Here is a 16,862-nt window from a genome sequence, read left to right as displayed (position 1 = left end):
TCATCAGCCTACTGTACCACAGAACTCGCAAAGTCACCCCTCCTATTCAGCGGTGTCCTTTAACCATCCTCGAATCATCCTCTCTTAAATGTCCAGGCAAATGATGCCCAGGACCCTGTGACATTCCCAGGCACAGGTGTGGGCAGCACAACTTTTGCTAGCCTTGACATCTTTCTATCACAGAGCTCCCTAGCATTTAAAAGTTCCCAGAAACATGGGAACACACACACACACACACACACAAATGTTGGAAGCCTTCACATGCATTTAACCACAAAGAGAATGCTCTCAAGGTCATTTTAAATTAACAATGAGTAGGGTCCTCCTGTACTCTGCAGAAACAAAAGCTCCTGGTTCCTGGGGCGCTGTGTCCCTTGGAAATTCTCAGCACAGAGGAAAGGTACTATCTGAAGTCCTGCTGGCTAGGCTGTGTCTTGAAAGGTTTCCACTTGCCATCAGCATTTAAGCAATTGTAAAGAGAGAGGAGGAAGAGAAGGAAGGAAGGAAGGAAGGAAGGAAGGAAGGAAGGAAGGAAGGAAGGAAGGAAGGAAGGAAGGGAAGGGAAGGAGGGAGGGAGGGAGGGAGGGAGGGAGGGAGGGAAAGAGTACCAGCACTGTCTGGCAGGTCTCCTTTGTTGGGATTCAGTCTGCTTTTCCATTCCACTCTTCGATGCTCATTACACAACAAAACACCCAAGACAGAGAAACAGGAAAAATCCACCCCAAGGTAAAACTCCACTCTGACTTCAAAAGGAAACCCCCAAGATAAAATTGTAAAAACTTTTGAAGCCTTTTTGTTGGGTTGTAAGACACATGCTATACCAAAATACCACCATTTTGAGTCTAGGATCTTTTTTTTCTTCTGGGTACAAAGGGAGTTAAATGAAGGCCTTTGTATAGCAAAGGCACCTGGGGTGGTACCCAGGGAACAAGCCCTAACCCCACAGCTTACCAGCAGCTGGAGGCAGTCTGCCAAGCCTTGCACAAGACACTACCACCCAGCATAGCCCTGCAGCTCCTCCTTCCACGTGTGAGAGGGAAAAGAATTAGAATATAAGTTTCAGGAATGTCAGAGAACGTAAAGGGGGGCACATTAGAAAACGGAATGGGGAGATGGATATCTTAGAATGGGTTCCTTGGCATTTTGACACTTTATGAAGTCAGTGGGTTGGGTAGAAGGCAGAGAGGGCATGGGGGAAGAGTGAGACACGGGCTGATTCCTCACAGGAAGGGTCAGTGTTTGATCATCCAATGAAGACTGGGGAATGATCTCTTTTCTCTTCAGAACACAGATTTGGGAATCACCTGGTTATAATAAACAAATGTCATCTATTGGTTAAAGGAACTAAAATGTATAGGGTACTTTGTGGGAGAGGGTTAATGTAAATGTTATCTGAAAGGGCCAGGTTGTGGCTCAGCAGAAGGTTTGCTTAGCCTCAGCAAAGCCTCAGGTTCCAACCTCAGCACCAGGAAATGAGTGAGTGAAAGAATGAATGACGGACACACTGTTAGGTACACTGAATCCTCATTAACATGTATTTCACAATCAAGTAGTTAAAGTTGTGTGTGTGTGTGTGTGTGTGTGTGTGTGTGTGCATGCACGCGTGTGTGTCGGGGGGTGCCTGTCGAGGCCAGAAGTGGGCATTAGACATCTTGGTTTGGAGCTGCCCAAGGTGGGTGCTGGCGTGCCAACTCTGGTCCTCGGACAGATGAGTAAATGAATGCTTTTAACTCCCGATCCATCTCTCTAGCCCCACACACATCAACTTCATATGCCATGGAAACCTTGTACTCCATCAGGAAAAAAAAAATCTCAATCAGATTAACACGATGTTCAGAGAAAATACTTTAAACTCCCAAAGGGAGGACTCTCTTCCAAGTGGCAGTCTTGGAGCGAGCTGCCTTCTTAGCAGTCTGTGACGGTCATAACCTCAAGGACTGACAACAAACCCCAAACACTTCTCTATTTTTACAGTGAAACATCAGAAGTAATTTAGAAACAGCTTAGCCCACAAGTTACAATAATCCGAATTTCGGAGAAATTAGGAAACAATGCGTAGAAGACTGTTTTGAAACGCGTCTGGTGATGTGTCCATGATGTGATGACACTTTCTTGAACAGATTGGAAAACAAGGCATGTGGAAGAGCCCCTGGTCTCTGGGAAAGCCATCCAGGGCCAAATCTGAACATGAACCAGACCCCTCGATCCACTGTGCAGAAACCCAAATGATGCATGAGCCACGCGCTTCACAAAGCTTCCTGGGACAACTCAGAGCCTGTTCTCACTGTAGGATGGTGGTTTAGGTTGACAGCACAGCTCCATGTCCACTGAGAAGATAATTCAGCATTTTCTAAACATGGCCTTCTTCAGCCCAAACTCACAGCTCTGTCCCTTCTCCTCAGCGCCCAAGGCCTACCTTCCTCCACAAGCCTATAGCCTCTAACAGATGGCTGGTCCCCAGGTCCCTAAGGACATAGCAGTCAGCAAACAAGATGGTGTGACATTATCAGCCATGGCTTCTGTGAATGGAAGTGCCCACCTCAAAGGTGATATGTGTACTCCCGAGTGGTTGCCATGGTAGGTGTGCCTTCTAGAAAACAGTAGGGGAACTCACCTCATCCTCCCCTCTGAGTCCCTTACCAAGATCCACACTGCTCCTGTAAAGTCTGCCTTCCCCCCACCTACAGATTGTCAGTTCCCACACAAGAAAATAAGACTGATGACCCTGGTGCAGCAACTGCTCTCATGGGATTTACAAAGGACAAGAGGGGACAATTGTGACAACTCGTGCTTTTGTGAGGGTCTTGCTCAGCACTGCTATGGCCCATGATCTTGCACCACCACAGGGGGCCGGCTGTACACACTCTGTTAAGAGACTGCAGAGGTAACGCCCTTCCCTGTAGGTAAAAATGTTGGAAACTTCCAGGGAGCGAAATTTCAAAGCCTGGGCAGATGTTGGGAAATCCACCGGCATAGGAGGAGAAGGTGACTCTCGCCTCACACTCTAGGACCCTGTCACCATGTGTTTGATTCTTTTAACGTGGCGTTTGATTTTCCAAAGGAACCTGAATTAGCACCCTAAGTCAGCAACGTCTTCACGTGGCATGTTGTCACTGTCCCCGATGGTGAGCCAGCTTATAGTAAACAAAACAGTCAGCCACAAGCACTACCCGCACCTCTCACAGAAGAGAATATACTCAAAGGCCCCAGAAAGGGAGCAAAGTGCTGGTCCAGCCTTTGCTCGAGCTGCTACCTCGGTGTGTGACATTGGGCAACTCGCTTAAGGCCTCTTCGGGCCTTGGTCACTCACTCTCCTCTTCTGAAATCAGATTGGGCCTAAGATGATCTAAGCTATGGACGCCAGCCCTGGAGTCCTGATATCCCAGGGGCATACCTAATCACAAGCATCCGTTTAATTGTGGGCTTGGAAGAGGGAAGGAGCGTCTAACACATGTCAGCCTTCTTCCTACATGTCTTATTTATACCATGAGAAGTTAAGACATTTCCACCAATCAAGGTTCCAAATGTGGTTTTACAGAAATAAATTATGTTCTGATACACACACATACAACTGAGGCCTGGCCCACTAAATAATATATAGCCAATTACACCGAGCTACCAAACCGGGAGGCAGCCTGAAATTTGACAAAATGCATCTTAAGATTTTCTACTTTAAATTATTTTGCAATTTTTAGAGATTCTGAGTACTGTAGAGGCCAAACATACTAATGGGTAACATTTTGTGATAACGTAAATAAAAAATGCATGAATTATCTCATGCTTTGCATAATTCTACCTGTCATGAATTCATTATAAAAATATGTCTTTCATTAATTATTTCAAAAGTCTGAAGTCCAGCTCATGATATAAATATATAGAAGGAAATGGATATTCTAATAAGGCTGAGCTACCTTCTCAGGAGGCTAATTTATAAACTTCCAGAGCCTACGATACACTAGGAAAGCACATTAAAAATATATGTTGACACACACTTGATGCTGTAGTCTCTCAGTAAAAACAAATGTTTTCTGTGTGCAGCCCACAGGCTTTCAAAGCTGTGGGTACATGGATTAAGTTTAATTTGGGCCTTTCTAAATTAATTTCTACTCTAAGATTCCAGTCAGCCAGCTCCGATCAGGTTTGTCACTCTTCATGAAAAACACTGCTTTCTAGTGCACATCAGGATAAACCGGGTGGATGGAAGATTTCAGACCAGGGACTCCCTATTGTCTCATCCTCCCCTCTGCCTCACTTCCCCTAAAGTGCATTTTTTTTTCTAAACAACTGCTTCAGTACCATCTCTAGTTTCCCCCTGAAACCAGGAAGGATGTACCCTACTAACGGACGCCCACAAGTCTAACCCAGAACATAGAGGAGAATGGGGGAAGGAAAATTCAGGAAATTTCCAAATGACAATCGCTGCGGTACTGCCTCGGAGTCGAGGAGAAAGACTCGCCTCTCAGACCATGTCCAAAGCTAGTCTCCAGAAAAACGTTTTTAAAGAACTGACAAATATGAGTTTTTAATCATCAAAAGATTCTTTACCCCCAACAGAGGGGTGGCTGTCACTGAGAGGTTACTTACAACGATGTGTGCTGGCGACGGCGAACGAGCATCCTTGAGGGTTTGTCTGCTCTGGAGGCTTCCTGCTTGGACATCAAGCAGTGGCCATTTCATCTGAAGATACTAAAAGAAAAGAGACAATTATTTCAGGGAAGGAGGGCCTACAAGCTAACCCACCTAAGGAATAAGCATTATGCATTATTTACATCGGAAAGTAAAAACAAACAAACAAACAAAAACAAAAACAAAATTCTGAACACATGCAACAAAGGGAGAGGCATTGAGTCCTTTTCCTTAGAGCCGAAAGCCCAAATGCAGAAAATTAACATTACTGACAAGCACAGTCTTGTCCTTGGAGGTTCAGTCGCGGGGCTCCAGGAAAGGGGGGCTCAGTGACACCACCTTGTTCAGAGTGGAGTCACAGAAGGGCATGAGAAAGATGGGGGGGGATGACCAGGCAATGGAGGGGATTGGGGTGGTTAGAGAGAAGTGGGGTACAGACAGGGAAGAAAAGAGGGGGCAAAGGCAGAAAGTGAACACAGAACCTCAGGCTGAAAGGGCCTAGAAGACCAAATGTGCTCTTTAGGGGGCCTTCATCTTTAAAACAACATCATCTCTCACTTTCTTCACACAGCAGAGGGTACTCAGTCATGACCAAGGACAGCATTCCTCAACCCAAAGCTTGGAAAACTAAAAGCATTTCTTGGCAGCAGATGCACACCCAGAGCACGGTGCAGTTTCTGCAGTCATTTCAAAAGAACGATGCCATTCGTAAATGTGGGCAGCATTAGCAGGAGAGAGGAACAAGAGAAAAATTAAAAAAACAAGCCAGTTTATCCCCCTTTCCTTTCTCTGGAGCAGGAGATGAACACAAAGCTAGACACGTCTACTGCAATTCACAGGGCAGCTGTCAGATGGTGCTGAGATATCAATTGGGGCCTAATTGCTTCTTTAGTCTGACAGATAGGGAAACTGAGGCGAAGCAGCGGGCTCAGGCCAGAGACGCTCTGAACACTCTAAGGACATGAGACTTTCCTGGATAACCACAGTTTCACCAGGGAAATGGGATGGAGGCGTGTAGGGACACGTGTTCGAGGCTTTTGGATCCCAAATGTCATGTGACTAAGTATCTGTAACACTCAGAGGGCATAGAAAGGACAAATATCATTCCAGAGACTCCAATGATGTAAAATGACTTGTCTTAATATTCATTATAAAAATGAATGTACTTGTGTATGAGGAATGTCACAGTCACACGTGTAGATCAGGGGACAACTTGCCCAGGTCCATTCTCTCCTACCACCTTAAGAATTGTAGGTCTCAAACTCACACCATCGGGCTTGGTGGCAAGTACCTTTAGCTACCGAGCCCCAGAATTCTGTATTCCGTGGCCACTAAGGAAGCTTGCTTTGTGTCTGGTCTTCTTGCTGAGAATAAGGAGGAACACAAGATCCTGCCCTGGGGAAGCTTATCCTTGTGAGGCACAGCCAGGTGCAAGTGGAATTCGGGCAGCAGTGCCCAGGCAGACTCTCTGAGAAAACACTGCCCAGAGTAGATGCAGATAATTCTGAAAGATTTCTATATAGAGAAGACAGCAAAGGACAGTCCAGGAAGAGGCTGAGCTCAAACTCCCAGTAGAAACAGAGAGGTCAAAGGTATCAGTAAACGAGAACATGGTTCCTCAAAGACACGCCTGCTTGGCAAATGAAAACCAAATGTGGCCATGCTTCAGGAGGAAAGCCCACCAGCTACCTGCAGAAGCGCCGTCTGCTTTTCCTGCCTAGATCCACACAAGGTGGCTTCATCCCCTACAGCTTGAGGCTTCTACACCATATTTGCCATGAGAGAATAGTCTGCCCAAGTATTGAAGGACATCAGAATTCCAGACACTGAATCCTAGCAAGACCCTCCTGTTCATCCCTTACAACTAAACCTTTTCCAAACTGGAGCCAGAATAACTCAAAGTGTAAAACCATTGAAGACAGTTTTCATGGCACCCCCAGCTTGGTCTTCAGCCAGAGGGCTCTGGGAATCTGTTTTGCCCTGCCTCACCCTGACTTTTCCCACTCACACTTGCCACATAACTACAGGGGCCGCATTGGTCAGAACCACTCAATAGAGTCATTTCCTTGAGGCCAACCAAAAATGAACACTGGCCAGCACTACCTCTCCGCCTCACAGGAACCCACACACAGCTCTGCAGAGCCGGACAGCCACGCCCACACCTCCTGCCTTGCTCCGGTGGGAGGGTCTGATGAATGGGTAAGTTTTCATCTTTGACCATCTGTAAAGGAGGTCTGATTGCATCCTGATGCCAGCTCTATTGAATTAGAACATTCAGGCTTGGTTTAAGGTGGCAGACATGCCCTGAGGAACCCACCCAAGAGCTGTCAAACTCAGAACGCGGTATCAGTGGAGGCTCCTAATTCCTAATGTACATAAAAGCTTCATTGTGCTCCGTGTCCGATCTCCATAGGCTACCTGCACCACATATTTTTATGAGCCTACATTTCAGCGCCCTGAGCCTACAATACCCATAATTTTCAATTATGTCAGGGCAGTCCAGGACCACTGCCTATATAACATTACGGGCTGGAGGAAATGAGAGTCACCCCTGCTGCCCAGAGAGAGCTAACCAAATCCAGATGGTGGAGGACAGCCCCTGGCCCTGCTGACTGGCAGGGACTCTTCAATGGCAGCCTCAAATGTTCCTTTTGGGTGCAATCTGATACCACTGAACAGCCAGGCATCCACAAGCCCGTGCTTCATAGCCGAAGTGTGGGATGACAGGGTTCCTTTTGGAAAAGCAAGTAGTAGGTTGGGATTTTTATTTTAAAAGATGTTATTAGCTTATTCCAAAAGTGACGCTCCCCAGTTCCTTCATCTTCCCCCATTGGTCCTGGTTAACAAGAAAGATAAACAAATGAAGAGGAGAAGAAGGAAATTAGGTACAATTAAAGCCCAAAGGGAAACCCCTCCCTCCCAGAGACATTAAGCCGTGAGAAATTCTTATTCTGCTGAATCCTAAAGGAAGACATGCGGTGGCATCTCAGACACAGAACAGTTGAACATAGTCTCATCTGCCCAGCAGCTCCACTGCAATTTTATATCCTTTGAGGAAACAAAATATCTCCACCATGCTCTAAGAAAAACAAAACCAGGCTCCTGCTCGCTTCCTCTCAGGACTCTCCGCATGGAAATTATGAATTGCCTACAAAAACATTACACTTTTCAACAAACGGCAATCAAACGGGGCTGAGGGAATTCCTACCTTGAGAACTGTTGAAATGGGGTCTGCTCAGCTTTCATTTAGTCAAAAAAAAAAATAATTCTACTAATAAGTCCATCCTGACTTAAGCGTTTTTCATCTTTTGTTTAATAATAATGTCCTGATCGTGGCCCATTAGGCCCTCCTCCAAGTCATGTTTTACGATACGTCTCTAGGATCTCAGGTTAGGCTTGGACCTGTGGGCAAAGACTTGGGGGACACAGGCAGAGCCCAGGGCCTGCGGGGAATCAGAGCAGCTCAATAGTCTGCGGAATTGTTAACAGGAAGAAAGGGCCGGGAGACCTCACGGGCCAGAGAGTTTAACAAATCCCGGAACTCAAGTTTGGTCTGAGATTCCGTTCCAAAATAACAACAGCACGGTGGAGAGTGTTTGAGACAAACAACTAATGTCAAGCTCCAATTTCAACATCTATATACACGCTCACATACACATACCCCATGCACAGGAAAATGTACACACATGTATACAGACCCATGCACACATATCCCCATACACATACACAGGGAGATGTGCACACACATGTATATATATATATATATATATATATATATATATATATATATACACTATACATATATATACTATATATACATATATATACATATATATGTATATATACATATATACTATATATACTATACACATATATACTATATATATACACTATATATGCTATATATACATATATACACTATATATATATATATATATATATATATATATATATACACACACACACACCCCTATACAAAGGCACACAATAATGGGCACCCACATGTATATACATGCTCACACAACTCATACAAATTCACAAGGAAATGAGCACACACATGTATACACACACACACACACAGAAATCTGTACACATGAAGAAAAAAAAAGTGTTAGCATCTCTAATTTCCTTCCTTCTTCCATTTCCCCCAATAAAAGGGAGAAGGTAAAAGATAGGAAAGGGCTTCCAATAGAAGGTTTTGGGGGGTTACTCCCATAAATCACCTGCATCCTCCAGGACCCCACCATCGGAACCCGTTACTTTATAGCTGCGGGCTGGTGCACATTCCTAAACAAACAGAAGGACCCAAAACACAATGCCAACGACAAGGAAGCTGTCGGGAAAATTCTCACCCCTTTCTCTGGCCCCACAGAGGGATATGGATGTGGAGACTGCCCCCCCCCACCTTCTTACTTATCCAAGAAGGCTTGAAAATGTCTTCTATAAAGTACCAAATGGCAAATATCTTAGGCTCTGTGGTCCATGACCATGCCCGCCATCGTGAGTTTAAAGTGCCTGACCCCAGCAGAGGGTGGACATTATGTCACATTACGGCGGCAAACACTCAATAAACTCTACTGTAAGGACAGTGGTATCTGAAGTTTCTGTATCGAGGCGGGGTTCTGTTCTTCTCCTGGTCTTTCACTTTGGACTGTAGGGAATATATGCACGTGAATACAGGCATGAAGGTCAGAGAGCATCTCAGATTCTCCTGGTGCCTGAGCCACCTGACATAGATGCCAGTTCTCTAAAAGATTTCTCTTGATTACTTGAGCCATTAAAAAAAAAAAAAAGCAAAGCTCAAAAATAAAAAAAAGTTAATTTACTAATGAAAAGGGTTGTCTTCACTTCCAAGCCATCTGAAGGCAGGTACATGCCAATGGAGATGTCCAGCCTGTGCACAGTTCATCTTTCTGGCTTAGAGAGTTGGGTATAGGAAGACTACAGAAGCTATTTCCAAATGGATACCATCCCTGTATAAGTCTATGGTCTGGACATTCAAATAGAGTCATGTAAGAAAGTGTGTTCAGTGGCTCAGAGGCCACAGGTTACATTCAAATGTCAACGCCAGACTCAAGTTTGGAGGGTTATAAAAGAATCCGGGAGCTAGACATGCTGCCTCCCACCTTTAATCCCAGGTAGATCTCTGAAGTGTCAGGCCAGCCTGGTCTACATAATGAGTTGTAGAACAGCCAGAACTACACATTGAGACCCTGAGACCTCTGTCCAAGGCACGCAGCCACATGCTAGATCACCACTCCAAGGTGGAAGTTCTAGAAACCTCTGAACAATTCTGACTGGAAAAGGCTCATCACTTCCCAGAAGCACTGTGTCATGTGACTTCAGATCATCCACCACCAGCCCCAAAGGGAGCAACAGGTGGCCTGAACTCAGGGCACAGAGAAATCATCTCAGAGCTTTGAAATCAACCTTATAGAAGCTCCTCTCTCCAGCACTGTCCCATATGACGAGACTGGAATGAAGCCCAGTTGGTGCCCACTCTGCCTGCTGCCGACAGATCAGCAGATGGCATTAGCCCTGAGCTTACACAAAAGAAGGCAGAGGGACAGGGCAGAAACACTCTGTTCAAGGAATGTGAAACTAGAGGTTAGGGAGGTGACTCAGTTTGGTAAAGTGTCAGCCTTGCAAATGCAAAGACCTGAGTTCAAGCCCAAGAGCTCACATAGAGAGCACAGCATGATGGGAAAGCAAAGCATGATGGGAAAGCAAAGCATGATGGGAAAGCAAAGCATGGTGGGAGGAGTTTACAATTCCTGGGCTGGGGGAGGGAAAAACTGTGCCCCCGAGGCTCACTGGCCAACCAGCCTGACCTAGTTAGCAAGCTCCAGGCCAGGAAGAGACCCTCTCTGAACAAAAAAAAAAAAAAAAAAAAAGGTGGCCGATTCCTGAGGAACAACCTAAGCATGACCTTTTGACCTTTTCCCTCCATGAGCACTGTGCACAGATACGCGCACACACACAAAGACAATGAAAGGTGAAATTACCTCTTCCAGAAATTTAAGTTCCACGGTTGGCCCTTAGTAAAAGACAAGAGGGAGTAGCCAATCTCCTCGACCCGAGCTGATTCTGACTAGGAAAACCATTTCTCCCAAAACCAAATTAAGTGGATCAGTCTTCGAAATGGGTCCCTGGTGGATCCCCACAGACAAGACCTCCTAAGGCACTGATGATGCTAGGAAGTTGTAGATGTCTTGTTTCTAATGAAATGGGACGTCAGACACACCCTAGGGTCAGCCATGGTCCACAGTATACAAAATCATGCGGTCTTCCCCTCAAAGTAGCACAGTCGGAAGCTGACTCCCCTGCCAACAGGCGGCAGGGGACAGAAAGCAGTAGCCACATTCCAACCCTTACTAAAGAAAGGGCCACCAGAAGCCACTTACCACAAGAAACGAAGTACCAGGAAAAAGGAAAGGGGCAATTGCCTCTGTTGGTATCCTCCTCCCAACAGAGACCATCACAGGGCCTCTTTAAGAGTTCAGGTTATAAGGAACACCACACACATACACACACACACACTCACACTCACACACACACACTCACACACACCCAAACATGCATCCACACACTCACACACATACATGCATGCACACACACACACAAACACACATACACACACGCATGCACACACACTCACACACACACACTCATACACACACACTCACACACGCACCCGCACATGCATGCATCCACACCCTGCTCACAAGTATGTCTATATGACCCTTTCTAAGATTTCCTCATTTCTTGGAAATGGAGGAGAGAAAATTCAGCCCATTTCCTACGAACAAGCATTTTTTTCCTGGTAGTTAAGGACTCTCGATTTACCTACAATGGCAAAATTTGAAAAGCTGTGACAATATTAGGTTTATACGATGCTCTATATGCATTTTCCACCAGCTATACTGAAACTGAAAGTAGTGGAACATTCCAGAAGTCCCATCAGAACCTTGCAGGACGTCGCTATAAGGCCCATTTGGCCACTGCTTCTGCAGATGCAGAAGGTATAGGATGGTAGCGCCCATCCTTCCTAATACTGCAACCCTTTAACACAGTTCCTCATGGTGTGGTGACCGACCCCCAACCATAAAATTATTTTCAGGACTACTTCATAACAGTAATTTTGCCACTGTTATAGACTGTAATGTAAATATCTGATTTGCAACTCCCAGAGGGGTCACAACCCCACAGGTTGAGAACCGCTGGTTAGAAACTCCAGAGCTGGTTCAACTGAAAATCACCCACAGTGGCTCTATCTTTTAAAGGCTTTATTTGCTGATAAAATATGACAAGATGCAGACATCAGTGATTTCTGGATTGGGAAACAACATAAGGAGCACGCTACAGAAACTCCAAGGAGAAGGAAACCCCAGCCTGAAGGCTGAGCATTCTCTAAAGCTAAACAAGGAATGGGACCACACAGATGTTAGTGAGGTGGTCTTGTTTCTCAAAGGAAGCTGCCAAGAGAAAAGGGTACACACAGACACTAGTGTCCAAAAATTTATTAACAGCCTTCGCCTTGGTTTCCGTATCATTCATTTAAAAGATTTGAAATGAAGTCCTGCAGTTGGCTTCAGTCACTGCGGAGTACAGTCTCCAATTGCATCACTCACTGGAGCATACCTTAGCAGTGACCACCGCTTCAAAACTAACCCTGTGAAATCAAGAAGAGTATGTAGACCTACGATTTGTACAAAGAGGAAGCTCGGCCAATCAGGTGGGATCTAGACTGCCACAAGTCACAGGTCAGACATTACGCAGGGCCACCAACTTCCTCCACTCCATCCAGGCTCATCTCCCAACTCCCCTCTGCCTTCCTTGGTGAATCTGTGCCCACCAAGCCCGAACCAGAGAGAAGAGCCGTGGACGTTAGCCGTGTTTCAAGTGCCCGACCCCTGATCCAGGTTAGAGGACAGGAGCTCTCCCAGGTCTACAGCTTCCAGCCAGTGCCACACAGAGTGTCCCCTGAGCCCCCCAGCTGGCGATTAACTGATCTCCTGCCTGCAAGCCCTGGCAGGAACCTCCCATGAAGAGCCAGACCAGACTCCAGTCTCCTCTAAGCAGAAAACATTTACAGTCTCTCCTTTAAAATCAACCAGTTGTAGCCACCACAATTTTTATTACTTATAAAAAAAAGGCCAAGAACAGTCAAGTTAATTGGAATGTCTGAGTTACCACCTGTGTCTCCACAACATGCCAAGGGAGACGCAGGCCATCTGCAGACCAGAAAACAAACCGGAAGACGCAGAGGAGCCTGTGCAGCAAGTGTGGGTAATGCTAGGGGCTGAGCAGAATGGTGGATGCCCTGTGACTGAAAGGCACCAACCCTTCTAGTTCTTAGAATACCCAAGCTGGTTGTGTGGTACAACCGCAGAACGGAGTATTATGCAGTGATAAAAACAGACAGCATACCTGCGTACCAAGCCCTGGCTGGTCCTTGACACTTAATATGCAATTCTAAAGAAGGCAGACAAAAAGGCAGGAGACATGTGTATTATTCCATTTATATAAAATACTCAGGAGCTGAGGAGAAAGGAGTGGGAAGCACCAGCCAGGGAAAATGGGGTTACTTTATGAATACCAAGAAATTCCAGAAACAGAACAGAGTGCTGGTGTATGCACAACCCCGGGAGTATTCTAAAAACCACTGAATTGTACATTTTAAGTTTTATTTCTGTGTATGTATCTGCGCGTGCGCGGGTGTGTGTGTGTGTGTGTGTGTGTGTGTGTGTGTGTGTGTGTGTGCAGGTGAAGATACCCACAGAGGCCAGGAGAGAGCACCTGAACCCCTGGAGCTGGAGTCATAGGTAGTTGTGAGCTATGTGTCACAGGTGGTAGAAGTCAAACTCCGGTCTTCTCCAAGAGCAGCAATGGCTCTTACCTGCTGAGTGATCTTGCCAGCCTGAACTGTGTGCTTTAAATAGATATGTATTATGGCATCTCAATTTAATATCAAAATAATATCTCAGTTTAAAATGAGATATTTAAGAGAAGGCACTCATCATTTGATGGTTATCTCATTGTCCGTCAAGAGACAAATGGGGGGGGGGACACTCTCCCACCTTCATATCATATCATATCATATCATATATCAAAGATGGGACAGGAGGGGAATCAGTATAGGTCCTTGAGAACTAAGCCATTACCAAATGGGACTGTGGTCAGGTGGGTCTCTGGGAGGACACCACAGTCTACCCTGGATTAGAGATGCTGATGAAGGGAAAGGGGAGTTAATGGCTGCTAGGCTGCAAGGCTAAAGTGCACATGGCTAACATCCTGGAGGAATGGTCAAGTCAACAGAACCAGGACTCATTCACATGTGCACCCCGCAGGCCAGGCTAGCCATCTGTACCTCAGCTCCTCCATCTGGAAATGGGTGTGAAACCGCTCCCTCACCAGCTTCGTCCCATAAAGGATGTGTCAGCAAGATGGCTCGATGGACTAAGCCCTGGGACCATGCCTGACCCTGGGGTTGGACCCCAGAACCCCAGAGGAAGAATCAACTCCACAGCTTGTCCTCTGACCCACAAACACTCACAGGTGAGGACACAATCAATCAATCCATGTAAAAAAATTAAAAACCTTAAACAAACCACGGCAATGAAATCAAGGGGAATGTCACATAGTGTAGACAACTAAGATTTAGAGGGTTTTTTGGTTTTTTTTTTTTGTTGTTTTTTGTTTTGTTTTTTTTCTCTTCCGACTGTTCTGGGGATTTAAAAACTACAGATCTCTTGAGGTGATGGGTGACCTGGGAGGTAGAGACACTGAGTGATAGGGTCTCTCTATCCTGAGATTTTAATCTCAATTTTTAAGCCACTCGGTTGTTGCTGATTTTTTTTTTTTTTGATCAAAACTTTTCTTAATTCCTTCCTTGCTCTGTGGTTTGGGGCACACAAGGCAGAACTTTTCCAAGTAGAGGCTCCTCCCCTTATTCTATTTCCCAGTTCCCCATGACAAAAAAAAAAAAAACAAAAAAAAAAAAAAAAAAAAAAAAAAAAAAAAAAAAAAAAAACAAAAAAACAACCCAGCCTGAACCCTTCAGTGGGAGGATTGAACTCACTACAGTCTGCCTGCACGGGAGCCCAGTGCAGGCGACCCGACCCCAGCTTCCTGCTCCAGCTTACTTCACAGCTTTAGATGCCTTCTCTTCTGCAAGTTTCTCCCCTTGTCACATCTGAAAGGGGTCAGTGGCTCCAAAGAGGTCTCCCCTTCCAAACTTTTATTGCCGGTTTCTGGCTGTGACAAGCTTGTAACAGGGATGCTTCCTAACCCTACACCCGGGAACCTTGGGTCAGCAGTTCCTCTGGTTAATTCTGCACCGGGAGGAAGAAGCCCCGGGTCAAAACGGGCTCGTCTGACCTTCTGCAGGTCCCTCGACCCCCCTGCCTGCTCATCACTGCTGCCTCCGCCAGAGCTGCCTGCCACTCAAGTATCATCTTGCTGTAACAAATTACTCCTAACCCAGGATTACTGCTCTTTCCAAATCCCTCCTAGAGAGCAAGGAAATAAACATTCTCTCCCAGGACTCTGCCCCAGTTGTTCCCCTGCTTGGTAATCCCCAGTTCTATTTGCTTCTCTTGTGAGCTTCATCTGGGAGGTCTACCAGGTCAGCTAGGCTATCCTGGCCCACTCCGCTCTCAGGCATAAACTGAATGTCTCAATCATCCACCGGGCACAGTTAAAGATGAAGGCGGGCTTTCTGTCCCCACCTCACGATGGCTCCCTCTGCCCACACGCTTCTATCTGCCTACAGACTTGGCTGCCCTGATGGCAGCCACTCGAGGAAGTCCACACTCCAAATTCCTTCCTACCAGTCCACAAGGATGAGCCCCAAGCCAGCTCATGCAGGCTAGTGGTGTTCCTAGGAAGCAGGGCTACGCCCCAGGGATGAACAGAGCATCTGGGGGCAGACTTAATGGGGCAAAGGGGCAGAGGCGGGGACTGAGTTACAGACTGTAGCCAGAAGTGCCCTTGGGTCCCCAGCCTGTGGCTTCCCTTCATAAACTAGCAGGCGATATTTTGAGCACAATAAGCTCATTGGGAAACGGAAATACAGTTCTGCTCATTTTCAAGCTGCCTCTGAAACACTGGGAGATTCCGGGCACTTGAGACGCGCACGGCTGTTCAGGATTGTTTAATTGTATACACAGTGGAGCTAGTATGTGCCTAGGAGCAGAGGCCAGAACAATGGATCTTATAATCAAAGGGGTAACAAGGAGATAAGGATCACCCCAGCTGTTGTTAAGTGTGACTTTCAAAGAGGGGGCAGCACATGGCTGACACATGATCAACAAGGACAGAAACTTCCAGGAATAACCAAGACACAGGAGGAACACACAGCACATGCCCACTTCCCCCAAAGAACAAGCCCCAGTGGGAGACAGAGAAGAGCTGGCACTGGGCTGTTCTGGACCTCTGGTCCAACTTCATCTTCTCATGTGTGGGTGGGGGCTGGCCTCTCTTCACCCCTGAGGGCCACTGGGCCTCTCTAGGCCAATGTTTCCTCTTTCTTGATGGCTTGAGTCTTTAAAAGAACATGGCTGGGAAAGGGGCAGTGGCCATCTGAAGTTAACCACTTAGCCCATGGTATGTCCTCTGCACAGGCAGGTTCAAGCCCAACAGCATCAAGATCAGTTCTTCCTCTCCCCCACTGCCCTCCCCCCGGTCTTCACTATTGACAGTAAGAGAATTTTCCAGGAGTTGGTTTATCTGTGACGCCAACTAGCCATGACCATAGAACCTGGCCTCGTGTTCTTCCAGACCTCCCAGGGGCTCCCGAAGACAAAGACAGAGAGGGACTCAGGTCAAAGATGGCTTGGCCTAAGATCTATCTTTTAAACTATACAACATGGCTTCTGAGCTCTCTCCTTCAATCCGAACCACACACAAACACACAGAGATACCCACACATTCACACACACAAACACACACAGATACACATATACATATACACACAGGAGACACACACACACACCAATCCCTTCTCTCTCCATCATGGAGTTGACTGACATAAAGTTGTAGAAGGATCATTCTGATTAAAAAAAAATATCAGTTAAGCGCCAGGCAGTGGTGGCACACGCCTTTAATTCCAGCACTTGGGAGGCAGAGGCAGGCGGATTTCTGAGATCAAGGCCAGCCTTGTCTACAGAGTGAGTTCCAGGACAGCCAGGGCTATATAGAGAAACCCTGTCTCAAAAAACCAAAACCAAAAAAAA

General features: G+C 46.3%; 1 protein-coding gene across 30 annotated transcripts in view; it reads right to left on the bottom strand.

Annotated features, from left to right (window-relative positions):
- Positions 1-16,862, bottom strand: part of Tcf7l2 (transcription factor 7 like 2) — a 196,260-nt gene that overhangs the window by 116,111 nt on the left and 63,287 nt on the right. For all 30 annotated transcript variants that reach the window (XM_021151309.2, XM_021151305.1, XM_029472491.1 and 27 more), the window contains one exon: positions 4,585-4,686. In XM_021151309.2, the coding sequence (XP_021006968.1) occupies positions 4,585-4,686 (102 nt within the window). The remainder of the gene's footprint in view (positions 1-4,584; positions 4,687-16,862) is intronic.

The sequence above is a fragment of the Mus caroli genome, chromosome 19, assembly GCF_900094665.2.
Source record: "Mus caroli chromosome 19, CAROLI_EIJ_v1.1, whole genome shotgun sequence".
NCBI classification, from domain to species: domain Eukaryota; kingdom Metazoa; phylum Chordata; class Mammalia; order Rodentia; family Muridae; genus Mus; species Mus caroli.
Note: the sequence above shows the minus strand (reverse complement) of the source record. Positions and strands in the feature narration are given on the sequence as shown.